Here is a 26425-nt window from a genome sequence, read left to right on the forward strand (position 1 = left end):
AATAAGATTATAGCATACTTTGGCGTCCAAATTGGGGTAAACCGAAACTGGGAAACCGTGTGTTTCTAAAATAATCAAAAACACGGTTAACAGTCCAAATTCTTAATACATTAGTTATTAACCTTTTTATTGCCGGTAGGTGTATGCCGCGAATTTTATTGCAAAAATAAAAAAACAGAATCATTTTACGTTTCTGTTTAATTCTGCTTTAATTCTGAGTATGTGCCGATATTCCCAATATATGTCGTTGTGTGTTCAACATATTTGTATGTTTAAAATAATTGATATCATAGTAAAATCCCGTTTATAGCGGGACGTCCAAAGACGTCATTTTTGTATGAGCGGCGTTCCGTTCACTGAAAAGTTCGGGTCTTAAGAGGTCATTAGCAGCCATTCGGTTAACCGGATATTTAATATTATTTTTTATATTCAAATTCTTATATTCTTATTTAATATTTGGTTAGAATTTAAATATGCACACATAAATAATGATTTAATATGTTAAATTCCGAGAAGAGATTTTGCTTTTTTTTTTTAAAACCTCAGCCTCAGGCATGATAATTCTCAATACGCAATAAAAACCATTCATTATGTTACAGCAAAATGAATTAAAACTAGTAAGTATTAGATAGAAACTGATTAAAATTCCTTGTCTACTTTCTGTATAATATCTTAACGAACGGCTATTTATTTCATTTGACAGTGCGGTGCCCAATTGTCCTGGTGCTCAGTTGTCCCATTCCCAGCATTTACTTATTATAATGAGTCAAACTTTTGCCTTCATAATGAGGTATTATTATTTTTAACCAACACCGAATGAAATAAAATTGAAAGTGCCATATAATGCATTATTTTATATTGTATACAATTATTTAGCTTTTAGATGTTTCACTTTGTTCTTTTATTTTGTTTTATACTCAAAGCAATAATGCTAAAGAGAGAGGATATTGTCCAACTATATGAAGCCGTTTTCTTTGCATATGACGCATAGTAGAATCTCAATTTTATTATTATTAACTTATATAACGTTATACCGTCATCTTGTTTCCAGTACGGCTACAAATTTAAACACGACACAGTTTAACCATCTTTATACTAAATTAACTAAAAATATTGACAAGTAACTCTACATTTGGCATAAAAAGCTATACATTTATAATATGTCTTTCAGTGGCGAAGGGTGGAGGTAGGCAGTTGAGATCCGACATATATATAGCGCACACTAAACTTTGTCAGTCATATTTATGTTGTTTTCATTGAACTAAGAATACAAACTGCAGACGGTTCGCTCTTGAACTTTTTTGATTCATGCATGCAATCTAGCAACTTGCATGACAATACGTGGTTAGTCGTGCATTTTCTTGTTATGGATGCGATAATCAGTGTTGCCAACAACTGTCGTTCACAAAAATTGCCAGGGCATTGGGTATGATACAATAAGCTTGATCGCAGAAAAAAATGCTAGATTTCTTTTTAAATTGAAAGAGTGTCTAGAAATTAGCATTTCCAAAAGAATATGTCATAATTAACAACATAGTTTTTACAAAAACAAAGATTAAAAAACAATTTAGTATTTTACAGTAAAGTAAGTCATAAAACATATAACAAGTCATAAGTCTTGATTTATCTGTCTGTAACGGGGAGCAACATAGCATAGCACACACACTGACGCATACACATACCTACTCTCTCTGTCTTGCAAGGGTATGCACAGCACACAGGCACACAGCTACATAGTCTCTGTCTGCGTATTGAACACATTGAGCGTAGAAACAGTAATGCTGACAGGTGGCACTACCATCGGTTACTTTTTTTTTTAGTAAGATTAAAGGTACAAAAAAACATCAGCATGTTGATTTTCAAGCAAATCTGATATATTATTCTACCTTTATTATGATAATTTTTAAACTGTTTGTGGTGTCAAAAAAGTGCTAGATTTAACGCCATACGCCAGATGCGAATTTTGCAAGCTAGTCGATAATACATACTGTCAGCAGTAAATCCATCCACGTGTAAACGGGGTATTTTGGTTATTTTTTGTTCAGGCCTTGGTTTTATGACCAGTTCGCGGAAAAAAGTGATCAAGATTGTATTCTATTACATTATACTTATAATAATTTTAATCAACATAATATGCAATAATGTATGGCATGTAAGCTGAAAATTGTCATTAGCGTAGATTAGATAGATTTTTCCATCTACCTGGTAAATCGAGATGAATTTCAGTTATTACATAAACCATTTCTTTTATTTAATGAATAAAAGATTTTGAGAATGTAACATTCCATATATTGAACATACATAACTTGAAAACACCTCAGATATACCCACTAGAAAGTCATATTTGAAAAAAAAATACAAAACTCAACAGAATTTGAACCTGTATAACCATCGGTGTCGCGCCATTCTATGCATTAACCAATTATGCTACGAGCCTCGTATCTAATGATGACAATTTAAACTAGTAGGTCATATCGTCGGTGTTTTGTAAAAAGGGCGAATTAACCAAAATGCTACTTTACAGGAGGAGGATTTTTAACTTTTGACATTTAATTGTTTTTTACCTGTAGATGATTATAAATATCTAACAAGTTTATAATAAAGCTCAGAAAGAATACTGTCATTATAATAGGTATTATTATATAATATTTTAAAAGGCCAAATATGTCACATTTGCTTTTTATTTCGTAATTTTAATTAATTTAATTTTAGTTGATTATCGTTTTCAAGAACTTTCCTGTGGAGATAAAAATTCGCCGTTTTTACACATCAAAGCTAGTGGAGTACATATTGTATTTTCATTAAAATCTCGATTTCGCCAAAATGGTTGATTCGCCCTTTTTACAAAACCCGACGATATATGAAATGCTCGTGTTATTATTGACTTTCGGATTTTGTGTATTTAAATAGACTTAGATTAAATTGAAAATAGATTAGTAATTAATTTAATTATTAATATTCCCTGATTTTATTTCTAGTGGGTATATATATCTGAGGTGTTTTCAAGTTATGTATATTATTACATAGTTAGTAACATACTTTTGGGTCTCTCCAGATGTACAGCGACGAGGGGACTGAGGTAGCCTTCAGAGTTTTCAAATGGATAAAAGAATCCCGGGAAACCCCTTCTTGGGTAGTAAGCAATGGGGCCAATATTTTCAACATCAGCAGGATTTTCTCCCTCACATGACACCCATATAGTGTTCAACTGAAACACAAGAGAAATAACATTATTATTTATCAAATACAAAATTCGACAAGATTGAAATATGTTGTTTATTAATATCAGCTGTTTTCAAGCAGCCATTTTGTATGAGTGCTTATTTCCAAAAGCTAAACCTTTAAAAATTTTCAATAGTGTTTTTCTATAGAAACTTATGAATCTTCCACATCTTTCTAAACATGTGGCACTAGTTATCTTCATACAAATATTAGTTGCGATAATTATAAATAAACCAATAATTTCATAATATTTAAAGATGTCCCTAAATTTCTCCCATTCTAACTACAATCATACAGATGGAATAATAAATCAATTATTCACAGTAATTGTATTATGTTTAGCAAATAGTATATGTGGCGCGGCTTAAACGTTGGACTATCACGCCGTGGGTCCCAGGTTCGAATCCTGGGTCTGGCAAGTACACATATTGTTTTTCAATTTGTGTGTGAGTCAGGGTATGGACCTAATAGGTTGAACAAGTGGCTGACATCCATTTCTCGTAAAAAACAAACCTCTACTCTGTAGAGGCCCATATGATCCTATTAGGATCGGACATGGTCAGAAAAAAAAATATGTGGTCAAAATATTTTGGTCAGGGTGAATGTTAAATAATAGTTTAGTACTGAGTCTTTGCCACTGATAAAAAAAAATCTAATCAATCATTAATGCAGGGAGCCCACAGAAGACGGGTAAGGGTATGGAATTTGCTAGACTCTGGCGGCGGATTTACTACACTCCGCAGTATAGTTGCGATGTCATCACCAAAGGAGTTGTTTTTCAAATTTAATGTTTGCCTTTAATTATCTCAGAAAGTAGATCGATAGCATATCAGCCGACCACAAAAAATCATATCGTGTAAATCTTAGACCGATAGCAACAATAAAAAAAAGTTTTTAGCAAAACACGCCTGTTGCGAAGCATTCCATATCACTGGGTCTGTTTGGTGGGGAAATCGCCCGCCTGAGATCTACTGTCGCCCAGTACGACCAGTGGGCTCTAAGACACTCTGTTTACATTGCATAGTATATTGGTCAGAGCATAGCCTTTGACCTTAAACTTACCATGTGATGATTTGATGTATTTTCACCCTTAATGTATTCTACCAGATCCTTGGGCATTTTCGGGGGCAAATCTGACGTATCATTGTAGTATTCTGGAATCCAGCCAAAGATCTTGTTGAGCTTTAAGAATATACAGGGGGAATTTTTGTGATAGCTGTAGTGATTTTCGGGGGCACACGCATTCCACAGCTTGACGTCCACATCACAGACGGATCCCTTCGGGGGGGGTTTGCCATAATCACATGTGGCAATATTTTGACCTCTGCCGGGTGTCAGACCTGGTGTCTTGTATACTGGAATTGAAAAAATGAACCTGTTAATGTTGGCGTAAAGATTAAAATAAATATTATATAGTTTGGGGTGTTGTAAATATCGTCGATGTTTTGTAAAAAGAGCGAATCAACCATTTTGGCGAAATCGAGATTTTAATGAAAATACAATATGTACCCCACTAGTTTTGTTGTGTAAAAACGGCGAATTTGTATCTCCACAGGAAAGTACTTAAAAATGATAATCGTAAGGGCGAATATCCATTTAGTATTATGAATAAAAAGCAAATGTGACATATTAGGCCTTTTAAAATATTATATAATAACTGCCTATTATAATGACAGTATTCTTTCTAAGCTTTATTATAAACTTGTTAGATATTTATAATCATCCACAGGTAATAAACAAATAAATGTCAAAAGTTAAAAATCCTCCTCCTGTAAAATAGCATTTTGGTTAATTCGCCCTTTTTACAAAACACCGACGATGTGCAACATTTAATGCGCCGTTTGGCAAATTCATATTTAGAAAAATGCTAAATTGGTAATGTTGTTTGTCCCCTACATTGATCTACACCGGGTTCTTATTATCCGAGTATTCGTTATCTGAGTCCCCGCAGTTACGGATTTGCAGGAAAACTCAAAAAAAAACTATAAAAACACATAAAAAACGCAAGCGCAATAGCGCACAGTCGTCAACTGTCACTTTTCAATCTGTCAATCCCACAGTCCTACGCTATTTCTGTCTCGCTCACATGTCTTTTTCTTTTCTAAATGTGTCACAATTAAAAAAGTAAAAGTAAAATTAAAAGTTTTAATTTTAAGCGGATTCCCTTCAATAGGTATTTTTTTCAGTCCCAATTACCCTCGGACAACAAGGACCCTCTATATTCCCAAATCTAAACCAATGGCTCGAAAGGAAAAACTATCTGTTCAATTCAAAAAATAATTAGTTTGAGCAGAAAATATAATGTCCTCGAATATCATAGGAGTAACGTGTTAGATTGAGAGTTTGTCTTGAAAAATAAATAAGATTCCATTATGTTTACCTAGCTTATCAAACTACCCTCATCTACAGCTGTTGACTGTATATACAATATTGAAATAAAGTCTTCAATAATGAAGCACCTTATATCTTTTACCGATATACATTATTGGGAAACGCGCTAATACTAATAAATTTTTAGGTTTCGATATCTTAAAAATAACAAGAAAATCTGGTTGAACACTGTCATTTTAGTCACAGCATAATGCTTTCATTATCTATTCTTAAAAATGGTAATGTGGTAGTGGTTAATATTTCAAATGAGCACATTAAACATACATTTGAATAAGTTTTAAACTACAATTGCTGTATGTATTATGGTCTGCCTATTGTTAAGTCGAGTATTTCGCGAAGTGGAACAACATGCTATGTGAACGCTAAATTTAATAATAATATGTACCTACCCACTTTCAATTGAAAATATTAAGTGATGTGTATTATATTAATTCTACGTTATGCATTTATAATGCAGTTATCAAAATTGAAGCTTACTTTTGACAGCTGTCAAAATGCATGTATTACTCATAACAGTGGCGAAGGGTGGTGGTAGGCTCCGACATAAATAGTGCACACTAAATTTTGTCTTTAATATTATTTTTACCAAACAGAAACGACAAAATTCATGCATGATCATAAAATGATTATGAAATATCAGATCAAATTGTATAAAATATACATGGCAAATACTCTTCAAGAATAGGCATTTCGTTTAATGTAAATATATAATTATTGCATAGGTCGGTCCTTACGCTTTATGTGTCATATAATATTATCGCACTGACCCCATCAGGCGACGGGGGAAGGCATGCCGCGACACTCTGAGTTTGATCGATTAATAATGCTTGAGACCAATCAGGCAATAAAAAATAAAAATATTCATGCAAGAAGCTTGATGAAATTTATTGGCAGTCACTCAAATAAACAGTTGTTTTTTATTTTGTCTCAAACATAAACGCAAAAAATTGAAAACCGTTCCATGATAGGGAATATATTTTAAAAACTTTTTTTTCATTCTATTCTCCATGAAAAACTGCTGAAAAATAATATTAGGGAAATTTTGCCACGCGTACGTAAAAAGGTTCGCCAACCCTGCATTAAACCATTCTTTAATTCAAAGAAAACAAATAAGTATGACTGAAAAAGTGTGCACTATTTTTGTCGAATCTACTATTTTTTTTTTGTCGGATCGCCCATAGCATACCTTAACTAATATGGTTTGATTTAGGCAGGGTTTAATTGAATTTTAAAAACTGACCAGCACCATGTGCAAATTGTATGCTTAGTTCATCATAATCATTTATTTATCAATGAAGCCATGGTGGTCATATCAACGATTAATCAAACCTTCAGATAGAATAATAAAAATTCCATTGTCACTTTAAAATGTGTTTTATTTAAGAAAACTTTCAACTAACAGTTGGAACACCCTATATTTTGTTTTTACTTTGATTATTTGACATGACTTCCAGTTAGTGGCGAAGGGTGACTTTTGGAAAGATGTAGGCTGTTGAGATCAGAGAAAAAAAGCACACTTATATTACAAAAATAGGGCTTATAGGTATAATGGTTTCATTTTCGAAATCCAAAATATGTTATTTTTCATATCTATGTAAATGGAGAATCAACTAAATGGCTTCTCTTTTGTCTCCAATTGTACGGCGGGAGATTATATACAAAGGAGGCTTTGAGCCAGTGTCGAAGGGTGACTTTTGGAAATATGTAGGCTGTAGAGATCAGAGAAAAACACCACACTTGTCAGGTATACTTAACACAATCACTGCTAAACTTTTAATTTTTTTTTTTTTTTTTTTTTTTTTTTACCATGTCCGATCGTAATAGGATCATATGGGCCTCCACAGAGTAGAGGTTTGTATTAACAGATTTTTTTGTTTTTTACGAGAAATGGATGTCAGCCACTTGCTCAACCTATTAGGTCCATACCCTGACTCACACACAAATTGAAAAACAATATGTGTACTTGCCAGACCCAGGATTCGAACCTGGGACCTACGGTGTGATAGTCCAACGCTTAAGCCAACAACGATGTCTAATGGCCAACGACTCCAAACGCGCCAGTCGCGGTGTTAGCACTAAATGAGTTTGAGTTAAGGGAAATAAGAAAATAATACGATATTAGTGAGGTACACACTAATTTGGTGAAATTTCAATAGCTCACTGACGACCTTCTATATTTAGGTACCTATTTATATGTGAATGAATGCCAAAGAAATAAATTTCTAAATTATCTAGTTATTAATATTATTAATTATTTTGGACAAAGCTGCAGTCATAGACAATATTACATGTAAAGGTTTTACGCTTAGCCATCGGAGCCTACCATATTGCATACATTGCGATATAAATGCTGAGGTCACGTGACATAAATTCTATACAAAAAAAAAAAAAAAACATCAGCATTCCTCGGCGTATGGTAAAGACAGATGTCTCGCTCTGGCATGTTTTATTTAAACCTTTTGACAGTTTGGTTCTGTAATCTGTATATATTTATAATACATTCCCTACATATACGACAGATGTCGTTGACAAATTAAATTATTTTTGTAGAATATGTATGAGTGATTATTTAAATACGTCAATATGCAATTAAAAAATATTTTTCTTATGAAAATAGACCTCAAATAATTGCCCAGTATGGAGTCTTCGCCACTGCTTCCAACATTTGTGAATGACCTTTTCAGTGCTCATTCTAACATGGAAATTATATTGATACGATCGATTGTGATCAATAATATAATGAAGTTTCGTTACCTGCAATAAAGTCATCTAAGGCGCTAGTCCAGTACCCGTAGTCTTCTTTGTTGGTTCCTTTGTACCAGATGAGGGTGCTCTCGACCTGGTCATCGGGCGGCAGGGGACGGAATCCGAGGCCGGGATTAGTGCCGATGATGCTCTTGTCCAGCTGCCACGTAGGCGTTCTCGGGTCAATCGTTTGGAAGAACACCCACATGCATATCGCCACTAATGCTGCTAATACCCCATAGAAAATTGTGTAGAACAGGCAAATTTTAGCTGAAACAGAAGAAAAATAAAATTAGTACCATTGTTATATAGTTCTCATATATAAATACATTTTCGTTAAGATTGAACAGTCCAAAATTAATTATAGATATCAAAAAGAATACAAATATATTTTTTTAAACTATTACTTAAATACTATATTATTCAAGGTATTTATATATCAGTAGCGATGAGTCACTACTAAGTGATTATTTATCATCATCTAATCTACTCCGTAATATTTAATTTTGTTTTCGAGCACTGCCACAAATATGGCAGCCTGATAGAAAGATTCGATAGCGGCTACCATATTGGTTATTGAAAACAAAATATTCATTACAACCTTTTTAATTTTGAATAGTGTGTTTATGTTTTGGCAGGGGAGTACTCTAATTCAGATGTTAACAATAAAAATAAAATGGTCAGTCATTTATAATAAAAAAAATATATGGCACTGATTAATTTATCCATCCACTCTGCGCATTTGTTTTTTGGTAAAGTGTACTGCGTCTTCTGTCATTGACAACCTGCTGTCATGAATGCATCAAAAAAAATTTTTTTTGAAAAATACACAATGAAGAGTTTCAACATTCTGTAAATGAGGTCTTATTCTCAAATAAACCATTAGTTAGGTACCAAAAATACATATTGATATTTTTATATTCAAATAAGAACATTTAAATAACATATATTATAACGAAATGAAAATAACAATATTATTATATACCTACATGAGTTATGGTGTTTTGAAATCGAATATTAGGAATAAAATAAATTTTAAGAAAGTATTGATATTCCTTAGTAAATATGAAATCAAATAAAGGACAATTCCCGCCAAAAATACGAGTCGTAATCAAAGACATTGCACGATTCTAATCTCTTTGGTTGTGATCCAATGTTAGGAATATGATGCTTGAATCCTGTTGTATATACAAATATGTATATAATATAGTTTAATATAGTTTTCACATCTCCATATTATGGAGATGTGAAAACTGCACCTCACTAATATTCTGGATACAAATGTTCCATATTGTAATCGTTAAATTTAGGTGGTTTCTACGCCACTGGAATGCAAATTTTTCGCGCATAAAAAAAAATATTACCCATAGAAAATAGAACGCTTGTCGAGGCCGTAGGTAACGAGCAGCATTGTTAAAAAATTATCGAAATCATTTCGCTTGTAGAAGACACACGTTGCAAATAATATTCGAAACTTTTCGATTTGCATTCAAGGACCGCCATGTTTGCCTGTTGCCACGGCCTCCGGCGTAAACATAGCGCACTAATGCCGTAATAGTAATAATATGGAATCTTTACAAGTGTCGGCTCTGTCAAGACAATGTGTGTCAATGTATAAACACGGCCCCAAATACCCAACACAGGTGTTAGATACCTTTTCGGAACACAATATTATTTCGTAATTACTATTATCAGAAGAAGAATGGTCGTGCGAGACGAAACCTAGAAATGGGTGGCTCACAATAATTATGGATCAAGTCCAATTTTCATAAAATTCGATATTTTTGTTTCAGTGAATCTAAGTTCAGTGGCTAGATAAAACAGATTTCTATACAGTCGTAGCTCTACATTTTTTCGCATAAATGGCAATACTAGTATTGATAAGACATCAAATTTAATGTGGATCATGTCCATTTTTACAGTTCCCTCAGCAGTATAAAGAGGTATTTGCTAATATTAATAAAGCCTGAATATACTCTTTATGTTTCGACTATTTATTTAAATTGATACATGTACTATTAAACTATACAGTGAAAACATTCCTGAATTTTACAAAAGAACTAACTGTAGGTCCAAATTTCTCAGGATCCATTTTGATGGATTTGATCTATAATTATTATTGTGAACCACCCAAATATGATGGCTTCTACTGCATCGGCATTGATAAAGTCAGAATAATTGAATAAAACCACAACAAACCGATGTAATAAACAGATAAACAATCCTCATCTATCATGATGACAGATTTACGATGAGTACCTACTTACGAGCAGTGGCGTAACAAGGGGTATGTGCGGAGCGCAGTTTTTTGACAAGGGCGCAGAAGTGGAGTTTTGTTGAACGTGCAAGAATAAAAAGTGTAAAGAAACTGACGTAATCCTGAAATTACTAAATTATGGGAAGAACGAACATCTTAATAATGATAAAAAAGTAATAGTTTATCGTAAAAAAATCGACTGCTCTTTAAACTGTTGATATTCAATGATATTTAAATTCATAAATATAGAGAATAAAAACATATGTAAACTACATACGTCACTGTTGTGAACGAGGAGGAAAGCAGATAGTAGCACATAGGTAGGTACATCCTTTTGCTCAAACGTGGACGCAGGTTGTATATTGAATATTGTCTAGTATTTATTAGCTAATATTAGTAGACAATTTCGATGAGTGGCATGAAACACCAGTAAACGTAAATATTTCGAATAACTAAAGAAAACTTATTTTAAACTATTATAATGGAGGTCTACCGCGTAAATTCCAGTTCAATTAATACGTTTTTATTAGTTGGAGGTCTACACTGCCCTCATAAGGAAAAAGGCAGCTTTTCGACAAAAATCACAAATTGAGTTAGTGTACAGATAATGCTCTACGTGTAATTCTGAACCATTTGACATAAAGTCAAAAGCGGTATAAATTTTTTTTCAGTATAATAATCGACATATTCTTTTTCGTTTTTTTTCACAAAAACGGTAGTTATTCTAAACATAAAGACATTATAACGAGTTTCATAAGCAAAAACACAGCATCGATTGAAAATATACTGGTTTTTGCTTATACCATATAATATCAAATGATTCATCCACATTATTTAAAAAAAATATTAAGAAAAGTTAAAAAAACGTTATGTCTCATTATCTCAAAATGTTACTGGCAAATAGCTGCCTTTTTACTTGTGGCGGCAGTATTTATGCGACATTGGAGATTTAATATTTTTGCCATTGTACATTGGTAGTGAGAGAGTGATTTCTTTTGCACACTGTTTAAGTTTACATGGCATATTGCAAATACTTGCAGGTATTATTTTTAATACGCTTAATACCAAAAACGTTGAAGAAACCCTTTATTCTGCCAGATGTATTCCTAATCTACTAATTTTCAAATAAACCGTGAGATAGAGGAGCAGTTCGCTAGGAACTGGACTTGCTTTAGCGAAAAGGGTTTATTTAACATTCTTTAAACTACTGATTTTTTTTAATAATAAATAATATATACCTACATTGTCACTGAGGTTTCGATCTATCCACCATCGAAGTGATGAATGATTTACAGAATAAATCATTTAATTCATTGCGCAGATTTTTACGTATTTTGTAAAGCTGTGATTGGAAGAAACTGCTCAAGAAAATTACACTTGAAGCAAGCAGGTGGGATATATTATATGTTTTAAATACAGCCAGATCTTCTGGAAATTACGGCAGATTGATTACTCACAGCCGTTCAGAATCTTTCAATGAAGAATGAACATTCTTAAAACTTGTAAATTATCAACAAGTGCATGTACGCAGTGGCGCGATAAGTAACGTCGATGCTTGACGTACTGATTGATTTTAAGACCCCCCTCCCCACGATAAAAAATAACAATCGATTTTCAATTTTCCAATTAATAACTCCATATTGTGTTTAAACGATTTATTATTTGAATTTTGTATAATTTATACAAACATGATTTAGTCGCATTTAATTAACTTTATTTGTGAAATCAGACTTCTTTCTCTTCTATAAAAAAAAATCAGGTCCACGGAATATACTATCAAAGATGTACGCATGTAATATTTGCATTTTCCGCCTTATTTTGATGTACGAGTATCTTAGCAACGCATAACGCGGGACGTCACTAATTTTAATATTGTTTGTTCTGTGAAATCTAAATCGATTTATCGAACATACATTTCTGAGGACTAACACATATTTTTTAGATTTTGGTATAAGTAATTTTATTAACTCTATGACTGGTTTGGAGGCCCCCTATAAATTTTCTGACCTAATCAGTTTTGCCGTTGCGACATGAAAATGATTGAATTTGTAAACAGTTGCCTATTTTTCGTCGCGTTTTCCGACAACGTGCTTCAAGCTCAAACCCTCACTGGCTTGGACTGTCATGTATAGCAGGGAACTGAAATACCTAACTGGTGTGAAGAAACAGGCTACCGATTTTGAGTGTGGAAGAATATGGGATAAACTTAACACGTGTCAATAATACGCTTGTATTTCGTTCTGACAACTCCTCTCGCTTTATGCAATGACGCTCATTCAATATTGGTGTATTAAAAGGTTACAACACACATTATTGCACGTCTATAATGCGTGGTTCATTTTCGTAGGACACTCAAGCATTCAAAACCCTGCATCAAAGTGTATTGGGATATAGCCTATCGGAATTCTGTTCTGTGATGTATACCTACTTTATGCAAAAAAAAATGCAACAGTGTGCAGTGACGTACGTGACTGATCATCAACATTTTTTTAAATCATTATTACAATAATATTATATAAATTTACCGTTTACTGTTGCTTATGCAAATTTGTTTCCATAGAGAAATTATTCAAATAATTTATGCAAAAAAAGTTCATCTACGACCTACGTCAATCGATACGCGCTAACTCGTTAGCGAAAGTAGTGCCTGGTGGAACTATACAATACGTTAACATTTTTCCCAGAAGACATTTCAATATAAGGAAAATAAGCACGTAAATTAAGCAGTTTTATTGTAGCTGTTTATCAATAATTATTAGTAGATTTCAATAACAACATAAATATATATAAAAGGCTATATTTTTTCATACACAAGAATATCGTCAACAAGAATTTGAATACAAAATCATCAAATTGGCATAATACCTATAGTCATGGTATAAATTTATTTTCTGGTAGGATGAAATTTAATTTGATGGCCGTTGACAATGTTGTTGTGATCGTGGTATTGTCTTATCTCTACAATTTGTCATAATTCATAACATAACCAACAATTTTATTAATCATAGTAAAAAAAAACAAAGCCATGAAATAAATAGTTCAGTATCAGCTACGTATTGTCAGAAAATCGATGTGTCAATAAATTGTTGACATTTGTATACAGGGTTTGCAATTAATTCTACAATTCCGAAACCCAGGAGTTCGGGATTAACTTTCAGTTTATGTATATTCTTCTGAAATAACCTATTGTTGTGTGTCAATATAAAATACAGCAATATTAATCTTCTCTGATACACTGTATGTATATATATATATGCCATTGTTCATTAAATTAATGTAAAGGCATGATTATTAAAATGAATTTATCTATCTATACGGTTTTCCGCCACTGTGACTATAAAAGTCAGCATATAAGTTTAAATTCCAATTCCAACGATAGATGCTTACACTGTAGGAGCTATGTTATATTTAAAAATGTAATAAAAGCAAATACTTTGGACTATATAGAAGGAGTCTGATATCTGTTTTATATGATGAAATTTGAACGCATTAACCGAAAGAAAGAAGCATAGTGCACAGAATATATTAACCTCGCTAGGGTTAATCCTCGCTAAGTTGGCATTTCCGATTTGATTATGGTTGCCACTTTATGAAATGCACCGTGTGCCAAAATATACTGTTTATATCGACGATGTTACAGGGTTTTTTTTATTTAATAAAAATGTAATATTATTGGCTGCTTAGTCTATTCATCGGATTGTCTTTCACACGTCCTGCAAAAAAATACCATAGTAGAAGTGCGAAATTCTCTTCAAATGAACATAATGCGAAGTATCTGATATGCAGCTAACCCATTAGATGTCTGCTTCACTTTTATATGTTCAAGCTCCACATACACCACAGAATAAGGGTTTGTTCGAGATCTTTACACAAGTCATTTATTGTCAAAACTGGCCAAGTACCTATCGGTTGGGTCAATTATAATGGCCCTCATTCCTTTTTTCATACCTACCAAACATCCCTGTTGAGCGAACGTCGCGTCTATCATCCATCCTGAACTTATCATCATCATTTATCCCAAAACACAAATGCAACCGAGACAGTGACATTCCGAACCAGCTCCAGCGCGCCACCCCTCACAACATCAAAGGTCAGTGCCCGGCATCCTATTTAAACTCCTCCCCCCCTAGATCCGTAATCCACAACCATCTTCAAATTACAGTGCACTGCAAAAAGCGCAACCACCTATGTATATACATCTACATAATATTTTAGGATAATCCTAATATAATATAATCTTCGATACATTCAAAATACTGCGATACCATAGCCAGGATAACAAAGATTACCGAACGCTCGATGGACACATGTCACAAATTTGACGTTATTAAGATATCGGACCAGAATAGGGAATATTTTTTGTCAGTCACCTAATAGTACATTTCAATATAGGTACATATTGTTTCTTGAGAATGACCTCTGCAACTAACTGGAAACGTCGAGGAAAAAGTAGGAAGAGCACACGGTAATAAACTAACAATCACGGCACAAACACAGTCCACCCAACAGCAAAAAACATATTTTTGATAACCGACAAAATGTGAAAAAATCCAGAATTTCCTCACCCTGCGATATGTGGAACAGGTGTTTGGAATGGGTATGATAATATTGATAATAATAATATTATTCTTATCATCAACGGTTATTCAAAGCAGCTTAGTCGAGGCTTAAAAGAGATTAACTTTTAGCCGAGGTATGCATTTCAATCACGAGCTTTTATCAGAGCTAAATAATTGGGTCACAGATGAATTAGTTCAATGTTTTAGCAATACAATTCGCAGATAAATAAAAGATATCTACATTGTTAGTTCTTCAAATTACTCTTGCAATATTTCCTGATCTATTTAAAGGTTGAAAAGTTATTTCACCGTATAATGTAAGGTAGGTACCTACCAGAGATAATAAATTAATTAATATATAGGTAATACGACATACGGAGTCAAAGCCTGGACGTTGAAGAAACGAATCATCGGGAGACTGGATGCTTTCGAGCCAATACCAGGGAACACAAAACATACTACAGGCGGACCTCGACTTACGAACGTTCAACTTTCGCACAATTCGCTATTTCGCACATTTCAAAAAATATCGTTTTTTTTAAAACGTCGCGCTGGCCGTAGGGTTAAGATATCCCCTTCTCGCTCGCTCACAAGCAAGTGCATTTCTTGCGTCACTTGCATCCTGCTCGCACCCGTCACTTTGCTTGTGAGCTAGCTAGGATAGGTTTAGTCTTGCGCAGAAGTATAAAAGAATATTACATTAAAAGTAGTCGTTATAAAATTGAGAATAAAACCGTATTTATTTTCATAAATTAATATCCGTGGTCATAGGATTTTGTCATATTATTATTTATTTTGTAAACTCATTTGTATACATTTATTTTATTGTTTATCTAACGCACAGGTTCTCAAACTTATTTTAAAAAAATCTAGTGCCCCAGAGTGCCCCATATTTTTTAACTTACTTTTTTACATTACCATCTGTTGCCTATTTTAAAAACAGTTATTGCAAATATAATTTTTAAACATGCATTATTATATAGATAGGATAGATAGGGTGTGACCCAGATCCTATTTCTGAGATCAAAGAATGTTTCAATGAGAGGAAATAAAATCCATACTTATCAATCTTATCATATTATAAAGGTACGTCCACATTATTACATGCGTAAGCGACTCTAATTTGACCGTCTATATAGGACTCCAAGTATTCGAGTAGTAAATCGCATCTCAAGTGTTATCGTGTCTAGATTCCGTCGGATTTTTATAGATCTAATTTGTCTACCGTCGCCCCTCTATATTTCCTTATTGCCCCCTAATTTTCTTTGAATCTTCTTCTACTGCCCCCCCTGAAAGCCTCCAGCGCCCACAAGGGGGCGTTATCGCCAACTTTGCGAAAGACTGAATTCTAACAACTTTAATGGTGTCAACTTTTAACTATTGGTAGAAAAAAATTGTATTAATTAAAATAAACACAGCATGTGGTACTTATTCGTAGTTAGTTATTTATAGTTTAATAATCATCAGGACCGGTTTCATCCGCTTCAATGGGACACTGTCAACTGCACTTACTTGAAATTATAATATAGTAAAACATATTCGGTAAAACTTTCCAATTGAGTATCTAACTCATTTTTTTGGATCCTTATTTGCCAATGACAATCTTATATTCCATTATTTCGTATTCAATAAAAACCAAATCCATTTTTATAAATAACAGATACTTAGATCTAAATAAACACACATAAATATTATGCATTTGGCATAGTAATTGGTAATTACAATTTTAAAAAATTATCAAAAACCACAATAATTATAATGCAATTAAATAATATAGTACCACTAGTGACTAGACATAAACGTATTGAAGAGTTTTTGTTCGTTACGTAAGTTGACTAAACACAAATGTCCGCATTTGTAAATTAAAATGCCAGTTTTTGGAATTGTGCACAATCCATACAGACATTTATTATTTAGATATCGATTTATTTATAAAAAAAAAATCGGTGTGTGTACTTATGTACGCGCGTTAGAAGTTATACTTCTTCGGCGTAACAAAACAAAATAAGCCGTTACCTGAGTCTATTAATTTTACAGTGGATTAGGTTGATGAAAACGTACGCGATTCATCTGTGTCTCATATAGCACATGATAATTGCAATTTAATTATTGTATTGGACCAAAACTCGTCTTTGCCATACAACGGTTATAATCGATTCAGAAGTGTCCATGATGAATTAAAATTATTTACCAACTCAACATTCACTAAATTTATTTATTTATTGATATATAAGTTTACTCATAAATAATACTTATATAAATATAGCCTCAAATCTTGACACAATCTTTACAATGAAAAATAAATATACACTCCAATATAAATAAAGTTTCATGAATTAAAATTAACAGTGTAGAATGTTAGAAATTTGTTTATAAACATATATTTATTATGACACAATATTGGTTATGTTTACAACATGTGCTCTTTACTTGGTTGTATTGAACGACTAACTAAAAGTCACTATGAGCATGCGCATGTACCCTTGAGACCGAAGTGAATATGATCATAAAAATTATGTGTTACATCGGCGCGCGCAACTTCGTCACACGCTAAATATGCACTCTGATCTGTTTTCCCAAACGCGCTAAATGAAGTATAACTTCAAAAGGTTGAAGTTATACTTACTTTATAAAACAGTGATTATAAAATAAAATTTCTGGTTTGTTCTTTGCAAAAAAAAAAACAGAAAGCAAATTGAGTATATTTTACACATTCAATTGTTTTAGATTCCAGAAAGACGTTCTTCCTGTTTCAGCTGTTCTATAATGGACGTTGCTATGTGGAGTTACGACATAAAGACTTAACGCAATGCTGAAATACAATTTTACGTGAAGCGAATGTCTGCTTGTCTATGTATTACGTCTACTATAGCGAATAAAAATGCACGACGATGTAATTTTGGCAGCACATTCAAACAAGCAATAAAACGTCACATGCTGGCACCGAATTCCACCAAATATTTTTTTTGTTTATGCAAAGACTGCTGTGTTAAAATGCAATACTGGTTTTATTAGAAATTTCACTGCGATGCAATACGCACAAAAACGAGCCAAACTAGAATTTGATTACATAACTGTATGACGGCGCATACGTCACAAATACGAAGTCTATGGGAAATATCACATAATTCACATTGTCCGTTTAGGATGGACGTGACCATCCGACGAATGGACTCGTATCGATCAGGCGGGAAAGTTTTTAATGCGAAACCGTCTGGTTGGAGGAGTATTGGAAGACTGAAATTGCGGTGCCCACACGGAAAATTTGTAACAGGCCACCGTTACATGGATAAAAAATCGGCGCGTAAATATGAATTCATTTATTATTAAGGTTTTAATTATCTTGTTAAATTAAACACTCGAGAAAACGGGCCACTTATTGGAGTGCCGCTGATTTAAAATTATCTTGTTGCTTCATTCCGTATTTAATAATATTATTTACTATTACTATTTTAATTACCTTGTTAAATTACACACTCAGAAAAGGGGCCGGGTATTGGAGCGCCGCTGGTTTATTTCTATACACTTTTTTATACAACTTTAAGGGGGAGAGGCATGCCAACAGAGAACCTAGCGGAAAAATACGAAGCTTGCAATTTGAGATTATTTTTTGATAATTTACAATTTCAACTGTATTAAATTAATAAATATGTATCTGAAAACAAAAGATTTTTTTTTTAATTCAAAGATAAACTTACAATTGTAAAAAAATTTAATAACATGTAAATTCGTTGCAGGATCACATCTTATTATTACATTATATTTTATGGTCATATTTATTATCAAAATTTAGTTTATTAAGTTCTCAATTTTTTGTCGTTTAGATTCGTCGTTCAACGTTTTAATATATTTTACATTTATTTTAAAAAACATCGATTTTTATAAAAATATAAATGTGTATAACTTGAAATCCTTTTTATTCTTATATTTATTATTATAAGTCGAATTTGACTTCAAAGCCTTGATCCATGGCGACTGACTTTCACATTTATATATTATATCCATGTATCATGGTTGGGTCATACCCAGACATCCAAGAAGTTCCTCTTCAACGGACCGGAAGGCGAAAAGAGGGTCGGGGAATTTGGTAGAGGTGGTTGGACTGTGTAGGTAGACTGTATAACGAGGCACATTCCCAAGGTAAAGGCAGTAGAGGGAGCTTGCATCGGATAGGGATGAGACTAACCCCCGTTTCAGACGGGACACCGGTGTCGCGCTCGTATATAATAAGGAGGCCTTTGTATTATGTTTATGAACGCCCAGAGCTAATGAGTCAACGCATAATTTCGCGATATAAATTAGAACATAAAACTGGCTGCGGTCATAAAAACATGTGTATCAGCGGCTTGAGAATGTAGCGGCCGACGGAAAAGTGTACCGGGCACGCTTTGACTCATTAGCTCGGGGCCTTCATAAACATAATACAAAGGCCCTTTTATTCTAATACAAAGACCTCCTTATTATATACGAGCGCGACACCGGTGTCCCGTCTGAAACGGGCCTAAGACCCACTGGGTTGTAATGCCAATAATGTATTTTCTACAAAGTAAATAATACATACGAGCTTTGTGTAAAATGTAATAAATGTTATTAAGAAATCAAAAGTAATCGCAAACTAAATTAATTATCATATTACTTACTCGGGTATATTCGCCAAGTATTTGCTAAGTAACGTAAAAACTACAAAGCCTTGACGCGGCAATGAAAATTTTACTCAACCTTGGCCTTTGCGACAGTGAAAAGTGAAGTCACGAAAGCCATCGAAATAAGAAAAGATATTATTGTTATAACTACCAGTTTCTACTAGTAACCCGTAGGCATAACATGATGTGTTTCAGTATACATTGGAAACAATAAAAAAATAAACAAACCCCACAGGTATGTAGTGGTTTAATTACACTTTTCAGGTTGTCATGCGATAACGATTATTAATACATATTGTAAATTCCCGGTGTGGTTTCAATGTGAAATTGAATGGTGACAAACATAATAATATGTAGATAGATACATAGTAACCATATTGCATACGAAATGTGGGCAATACGTAACACTACGATCGAAACATACAGTTTCGTGTCACGGCATAACTATCAGTGGCGAAGGGTGACTTTTTGAAAGAGGTAGGCTGTAGGAGTAACCATGCTTGTCAGGTATATTTGCGGGAAATATGAAGATAACCCAATATTACTACTGATGAATAGGTACGCTAAAACGAAGAAATTTCAAAAGCTTAATTGGTTTATTATTGGTTCATAAAAATAAGCAATTGCAATTAGTTTGAATTACTTATGTATTTTCCTAAACATTTATAAACGTAACATACGCTCAAAATATATTACCTATCATCTATGAAAATATCCGTTGTTGTATATATATTATGTTCCATAACAATTTATAATTTAACCCGTAAAAATAGACATTTTAAAATACTTCTATATTTAAAACACAGACTTAGGTAGGTACAATATCAGATATCTAAATTGTCTAATGAGTGAGAGAAAATCACGAGATAAATTATTTTATATTTTTAACAACAATCAATACATATTTATGTGATAGAATCCCACAGAAATTATTTTTTAAATTATCTTCTTATTGATTATTTTGAATAAATGTGCTCTCGCGACGTAAGCGCTAACAAAACAGCTTGTACATTTGTATGCGGGACGCCAGACATTTTGAAATAATGAGAAAAAAACTTCATATTGAAAAACCCGTCGATTCACGCGAAAATAATCCTATACAATATGTTCTATTTTTTTTAACTTTCGATAGATACCATAGATGGTGCTTATTGAAATATGGGAAAAGATCGTAAAATTATGACAATTATTATACGACAGATGTCTTTGGGCATATTGAATATATTATTATTTGTGATTATATAAATACGTCAACATGAAAATAAAAATTATTTTTCTTAAGAAGGTAGGCTTTATATAATCACCTAGTATGGAGTCTTCGCCACTGATGACTATAGTAGGCCTTGATTCTTTTACCACATAGTCCCACCCAACACCAGTTTGCTAATAATATCGACCTTTAATCGGCAGAACAACGTAAGCGACACTTTTTGGTAAATTGCGTTTTAAACTGAGAACCGTTCAATATCACCTAGCGCGTAAGTGACAAAAATATTAGAGCCCGATCTCATTCGCATGACATTTTTTTAGGGTCTGTGCCTTTTAGCGTTTTAACTTGTACCGCATTATAAAGTAGAGCAAAACGACGTAACCGACGTTATTTGATAGTGTAAGCTAAGGTACGGTTTATTCGGTGGTCCGTCTGGTAGTGAGTTGTGCGAAAACCGATTTGGGAGCAAAGTTCGCGCCGTCCAGTAAAACTGGCTGAGATAAAATAAACCTGGTAATAGAGTTTATGAAACAATAATTACCCGCCGTTTCATCTCACTACTGTCGGAATAATCTACGAATAATAGTATCTTCCTGTAGATTTTTGAAATGTTGAAAATATATATAAAATTTATACTGAAAATTTGGATTCTTTGAATGAATCCACTAATGTCGTGATTCAGAATGTTTTCAGAAACGTATTTAATAGACAGTAAGTTCAACTTGGGTTTTCATCTACCAAAAAAGATAATAGTGTTCTTTTTGCGAGAAAATAACAAATATGTCTGGTGACAAGAGACTTCGGCTAATTGAAATGGATACTTAGAAATGTCCCCTTACCATAAAGGATAAATGCAAGGAGATGTTCTTTAATGATCTGGCCAAAAGTAAAAATCACAATGATGTTTTGTGCGCAAGTTTTGACCTCGAGAAGGTGCAAAAAACTCCGTAGTCGAAAATACGCATACTATAATGAAAGTATCTATGAAAGTGGAAAAAATAATGGATACTGCTTTTTATGGGGTGAAACTGATGGTAAACGTGGCAGTAATGAGATCTCCGAAATAATGCACAAATCTTTGGATAGGACTGACAAAGCGGGAAAAAATCAAGGATTTATTATACTGTGATTGGTCAGAATAAGAACCGGGCAACACTGGCTATGCTATCTTATATTATGAAAAATTCAACTTTCATTGAATTGATAGAAATACATTTTCTATTACCAGTGGGTCTATTCTGTATTTATCGACCGCTAAAGTGATAAAGTGATAAAGTGATCATAGAATTAGCACTTATTGTAACAATTACAATACGTTGATTGTAATTGTTGCAATAAGCGCTACATTTTAACAGCACCTTTCTTACTGCTGTTAGAATACAGCACTTATTGCAACAATTACAATACGTTGGTTGTAATTGTTGCAATAAGTACTAATACTTTTATACAAACCTACCCTAAGTTTGATAATATCTATCACTTTAGCGGTCGATAAGTATAGAATAGACCCACTGGTCGTACTACGATGCTGGTCGATTCCATTCATGCGAGAATTGAGTCATTTATAATCAGAGTAGTTTGGGCACTATCAGAATAACCCACCATCATTTCCAACGCTAGGTCATCATTTCATATGCAGAATTCCGTGACTGGAAATCTCTCGCTGCTACTTGCATTGCTTCAAAGTTCAAAATTAAATTTGGTGAATTACAAATGGCATACTTAATTTAAAAAAACTTACCAAATATTGTACCTACTCTGGTGACAGTAGGACTAAACTGTTAGACCTAGAAAATGTCATCAGATCCCGATCAAATGCTGTGATGCTTTAAACGCCAGCCACCCTTGCTGTATAGTGCTAAATCACCAATATCGGAGATCGAGTATAACGATCTTAAAAGTATGTAATATCCCTCAGAGATGACGGACGAGTTTATGAAACTGCCACATAGATTATCAGTGGAAGATACTTTACCGGAATCCGATCAGGAAGATGTGAATGAGGATAATACAGCGATTACTGCTTAAAAAATAAGGGACAATAATTTTTTTGTAAGATTACAATTTTATTTTATCATAATTAGTAGGTCCCCGTACTTAATTATGTACGAGTAGATACGTACATATTTCATTTTGAAAAATAACAATACCTAATAATATTAATAATATAAGCGAACCCTTAAAAATACCAATCATTTATTTTTATTTTACCTATGTGGTTAAGTATCTACAAGCAAAAATATTAATTTAAAAAGTATTTTTAATTTATTTAACAACGCCCCCTTTCGTAAAATAAATGGGTACTTATGTTATTTATTTTAATACTTAATTATTATTGCCCTGGCATGATAATTAGTATGAAATTTATAAATAAAAACAACTACGCCAAATAGCGTAAGCGACATTCCTGGAAAAAATATCGCGTCATAGACATAAGCAAAACAGCGTTACCGCCACTATCTCGAAAACTAAAAGCATTAATGCAATTGTTTTATAATTTCCGTATAGGCAGTAACCAATTATTAGTAACCACATTAACAGAATTCATTTTTAGAACTAATTACGGAAATAATTAAGAAAAAACCTTCTTCTCTAAAATTTATGAATTGTCGCTTACGTTGTTCTGCCGATTAAGGGTCGATATGTATCGTTGGTATCAGTTCGTTTTAATTATGTTTGGAAGTTATATCAAAGACAGTGAACAAATGAGAGAAATCCCCATAAGTCCATGTAGCACCAATGGCGAGGGGTGGAGGTAGGCTGTTAATATTCGATATAAATAGTGCCCACTAAACTTTGCCAGTCGCACTTATTTACTTATTACCAATCTGCAGATGGTGCAGGTTAGTTTTTTAAAATAAGTACAATTAAACCCTGCCTTACCAAACCATAATAGTTTAGGTATGATATGGGCGATACTACAAAAGTATTGCACACTTTTACAGTCATACTTATTTGTTTTCGTTGAATTAAGAATATGTAGTAGATATGGTGCTGGTTAGTTTTTTTAAATTCATTAAGCCCTGCCTTAGCTAAACCATAATCTATAAAAATATTCTTATATATAAATTATTAAAATTATATAAAATGTTTTTTAACTTTTATCTAAAAACTATGACTTGGATTGGGAGGGTTTAATTGAATTTTAAAAACTAACAAACAATATCTACACATTCTACACAGTGTAGTCTTAGTTCAATGAAAACAAATACGTTTGAGTGATAAATATTAATAAGCACCATTTATGTCGGATCTAAGCAGCCTACCTCCAAACTTCGCCACTGGTGCCTACTAATTGATAGAGATGTATTGTTATGTAGATTGATGTTTATTATGCGAGAATCTGTTTGATCTATTTTCTCCTCGGAAGTTCACAGTTGAGACTATCTTATTATATAACGCATTTTAGTGCAAACAGCTGGTTACCTTCAACGGAAACCTTCTTTATTGAACTTTTAAGAGTTTTCCATGACGCGGTTAAAAAGCATTTGAGAGATATTTCGGTAGGTAACCTAACTAAAGAATTAATAATGTAACAGGTGAGATATAATATATGGGCATTTTCGCCAAAGTTTGTACATTGCGTTTTTGGCATGTCCCATGACTTTGATTGATTTTTTCATAGTTATTATATTATAAAATGTTGGAAAGTTATGTACTTTTAACATGCAAATTTATTAATTTACTCTATTCAATCAGTTAAATACAACTATCTGACCTGTATATATTTTTAATTGATTATTTAGATCGAAAGGTAGTGCGTTTTTACCATGTCCCACCCATAAATTCAAATAAACAAAGTCTGATTTCGTCATTAATTTTGAGTGTGTAAAATTAAATTCGTAGTGTTTTCAACAGCTTACATTATATATTTTTGGAAAATATATAGTTTTTTCGTAAATTTGTACCAATATTGAAAAAAAATCACGTTTAAAGTGTGTCCCAGGATATTTGAAAAAGTGGAACTCCACATTCCGTTACCACGATTTTAGCATGAAGGCGAAAAATTTTCACTATAAATATGTTTTTTTTTAATGTAGCAACATTTTTGTATAACACTGATCGCCATGTACACTTTAAATTGTTGGTGTGTGTCGGTATCGCTATCGGAACAGGTTGCTTTCTGGGTTGGTCATTTAAGAAGTTCCACTACTGTTACCACGATTTATAAGGTAAGAAAACACATATTTCTATTTCACATACTACACATATGGAGCTTATCTTTCATACTACAGATATAATAAAACATATCGCAGGTTTAACAATAAAACTAAGCTAAATTTTGGCTTCAAACACTTCTGAAACAGAATCCGTTACTTCCACTCCGAAACTATATTGGTGGTAACGTATATGTGGAATGTAAAAGTAACGAAATGGCATGCATAAAGTTGGGTTTACAGTGTGTGTTTAGTTCTTCATAGATTATAAAAAAAATTATTTTGTCTGTTCGTATGAAAAACAAAAATATTTTCATTAAAAAATATAAAAAATAACCTGACTATAATATAATAATATAATAAAGATTAAAAAAGTATGTGATATGTCTGAATACGCAAAAATAGCGCACATAAAAGTATGGAGATAAAAAAAAACAACAGAAGGAAAAGAAAAAACACCAGACTGAAATAATTGCGAGACAGGCACTGGCTCTGTCATACTCTTTCTGTTATACGCCACCAAAATTTTAAAACTTCTCCATACATTTTAGGCATAGAAATTTATAAAAATGTATGAAAAAGTATTTTTTTGTCACGTTTAACAGAAATGTGTACTCGATTAGATTTAATACCTAGAACTGTAGGTATTCACGAAATGTCAGAAAAGTACGTCTTGATTACAATCAACCTGTATAGCTACATTTTATGTTGATGAATACAATTAAATTTCAAGACAACATAAAGTCGAACTTGGTTATTACGAGGAAGATGGGACCGACTGAATTTGCTTGTTATAAGCGTTACTCGTTATATCAGAGAATAGGTATTTTTAAATGAGCATGTCACATTACACAAAAAGCCGAAAATAAAAAATTTGGAAACCATCGTAAAAATCCCCGAAACGAGCATGGCATTCATAAACTACAAAAGAAGTTGTTTATTGTAATTAACGCTGGTAGGTACCTACGGACTTCACAAACCTTGGATTTTTCAACCATATGCGTGGATACTTTTTTATTATTGTCGGTGAAACACCAATAAGGTAGGTACTTAGACACTTTACTAGTGTCATAAACGTAATCCGACCCCGGCGGCATCCTGTCCAATCGGATTTTATTGCTTAGGGTCGAAATGTTTTAAAACGGTCGACACATTAACAGTATTTTAGCTCGGTATATCCGATAAGTTGCTCGTTATAACAGTGAAAGAATTAAATGTATGGCGAAAATCATAAACCAATT

At 33.0% G+C, this 26425-nt stretch overlaps 1 protein-coding gene across 2 annotated transcripts in view; it reads right to left on the reverse strand.

Moving 5' to 3' along the window:
- The window catches only part of LOC147066041 (sodium/potassium-transporting ATPase subunit beta-2-like), a 103578-nt gene that overhangs the window by 2328 nt on the left and 74825 nt on the right, over window positions 1-26425 (reverse strand). For both annotated transcript variants that reach the window (XM_085955812.1, XM_085955813.1), the window contains exons 2-4: window positions 8368-8628; window positions 4285-4577; window positions 3040-3208 (exon numbers count right to left, since the gene is read on the reverse strand). In XM_085955812.1, the coding sequence (XP_085811938.1) occupies window positions 3040-3208; window positions 4285-4577; window positions 8368-8628 (723 nt within the window). The remainder of the gene's footprint in view (window positions 1-3039; window positions 3209-4284; window positions 4578-8367; window positions 8629-26425) is intronic.

The sequence above is a fragment of the Rhyacophila brunnea genome, unplaced genomic scaffold (genome assembly GCF_057557595.1).
Source record: "Rhyacophila brunnea isolate RB1 unplaced genomic scaffold, BYU_Rbru_1.0 scaffold_5, whole genome shotgun sequence".
NCBI classification, from domain to species: Eukaryota; Metazoa; Arthropoda; class Insecta; order Trichoptera; family Rhyacophilidae; genus Rhyacophila; species Rhyacophila brunnea.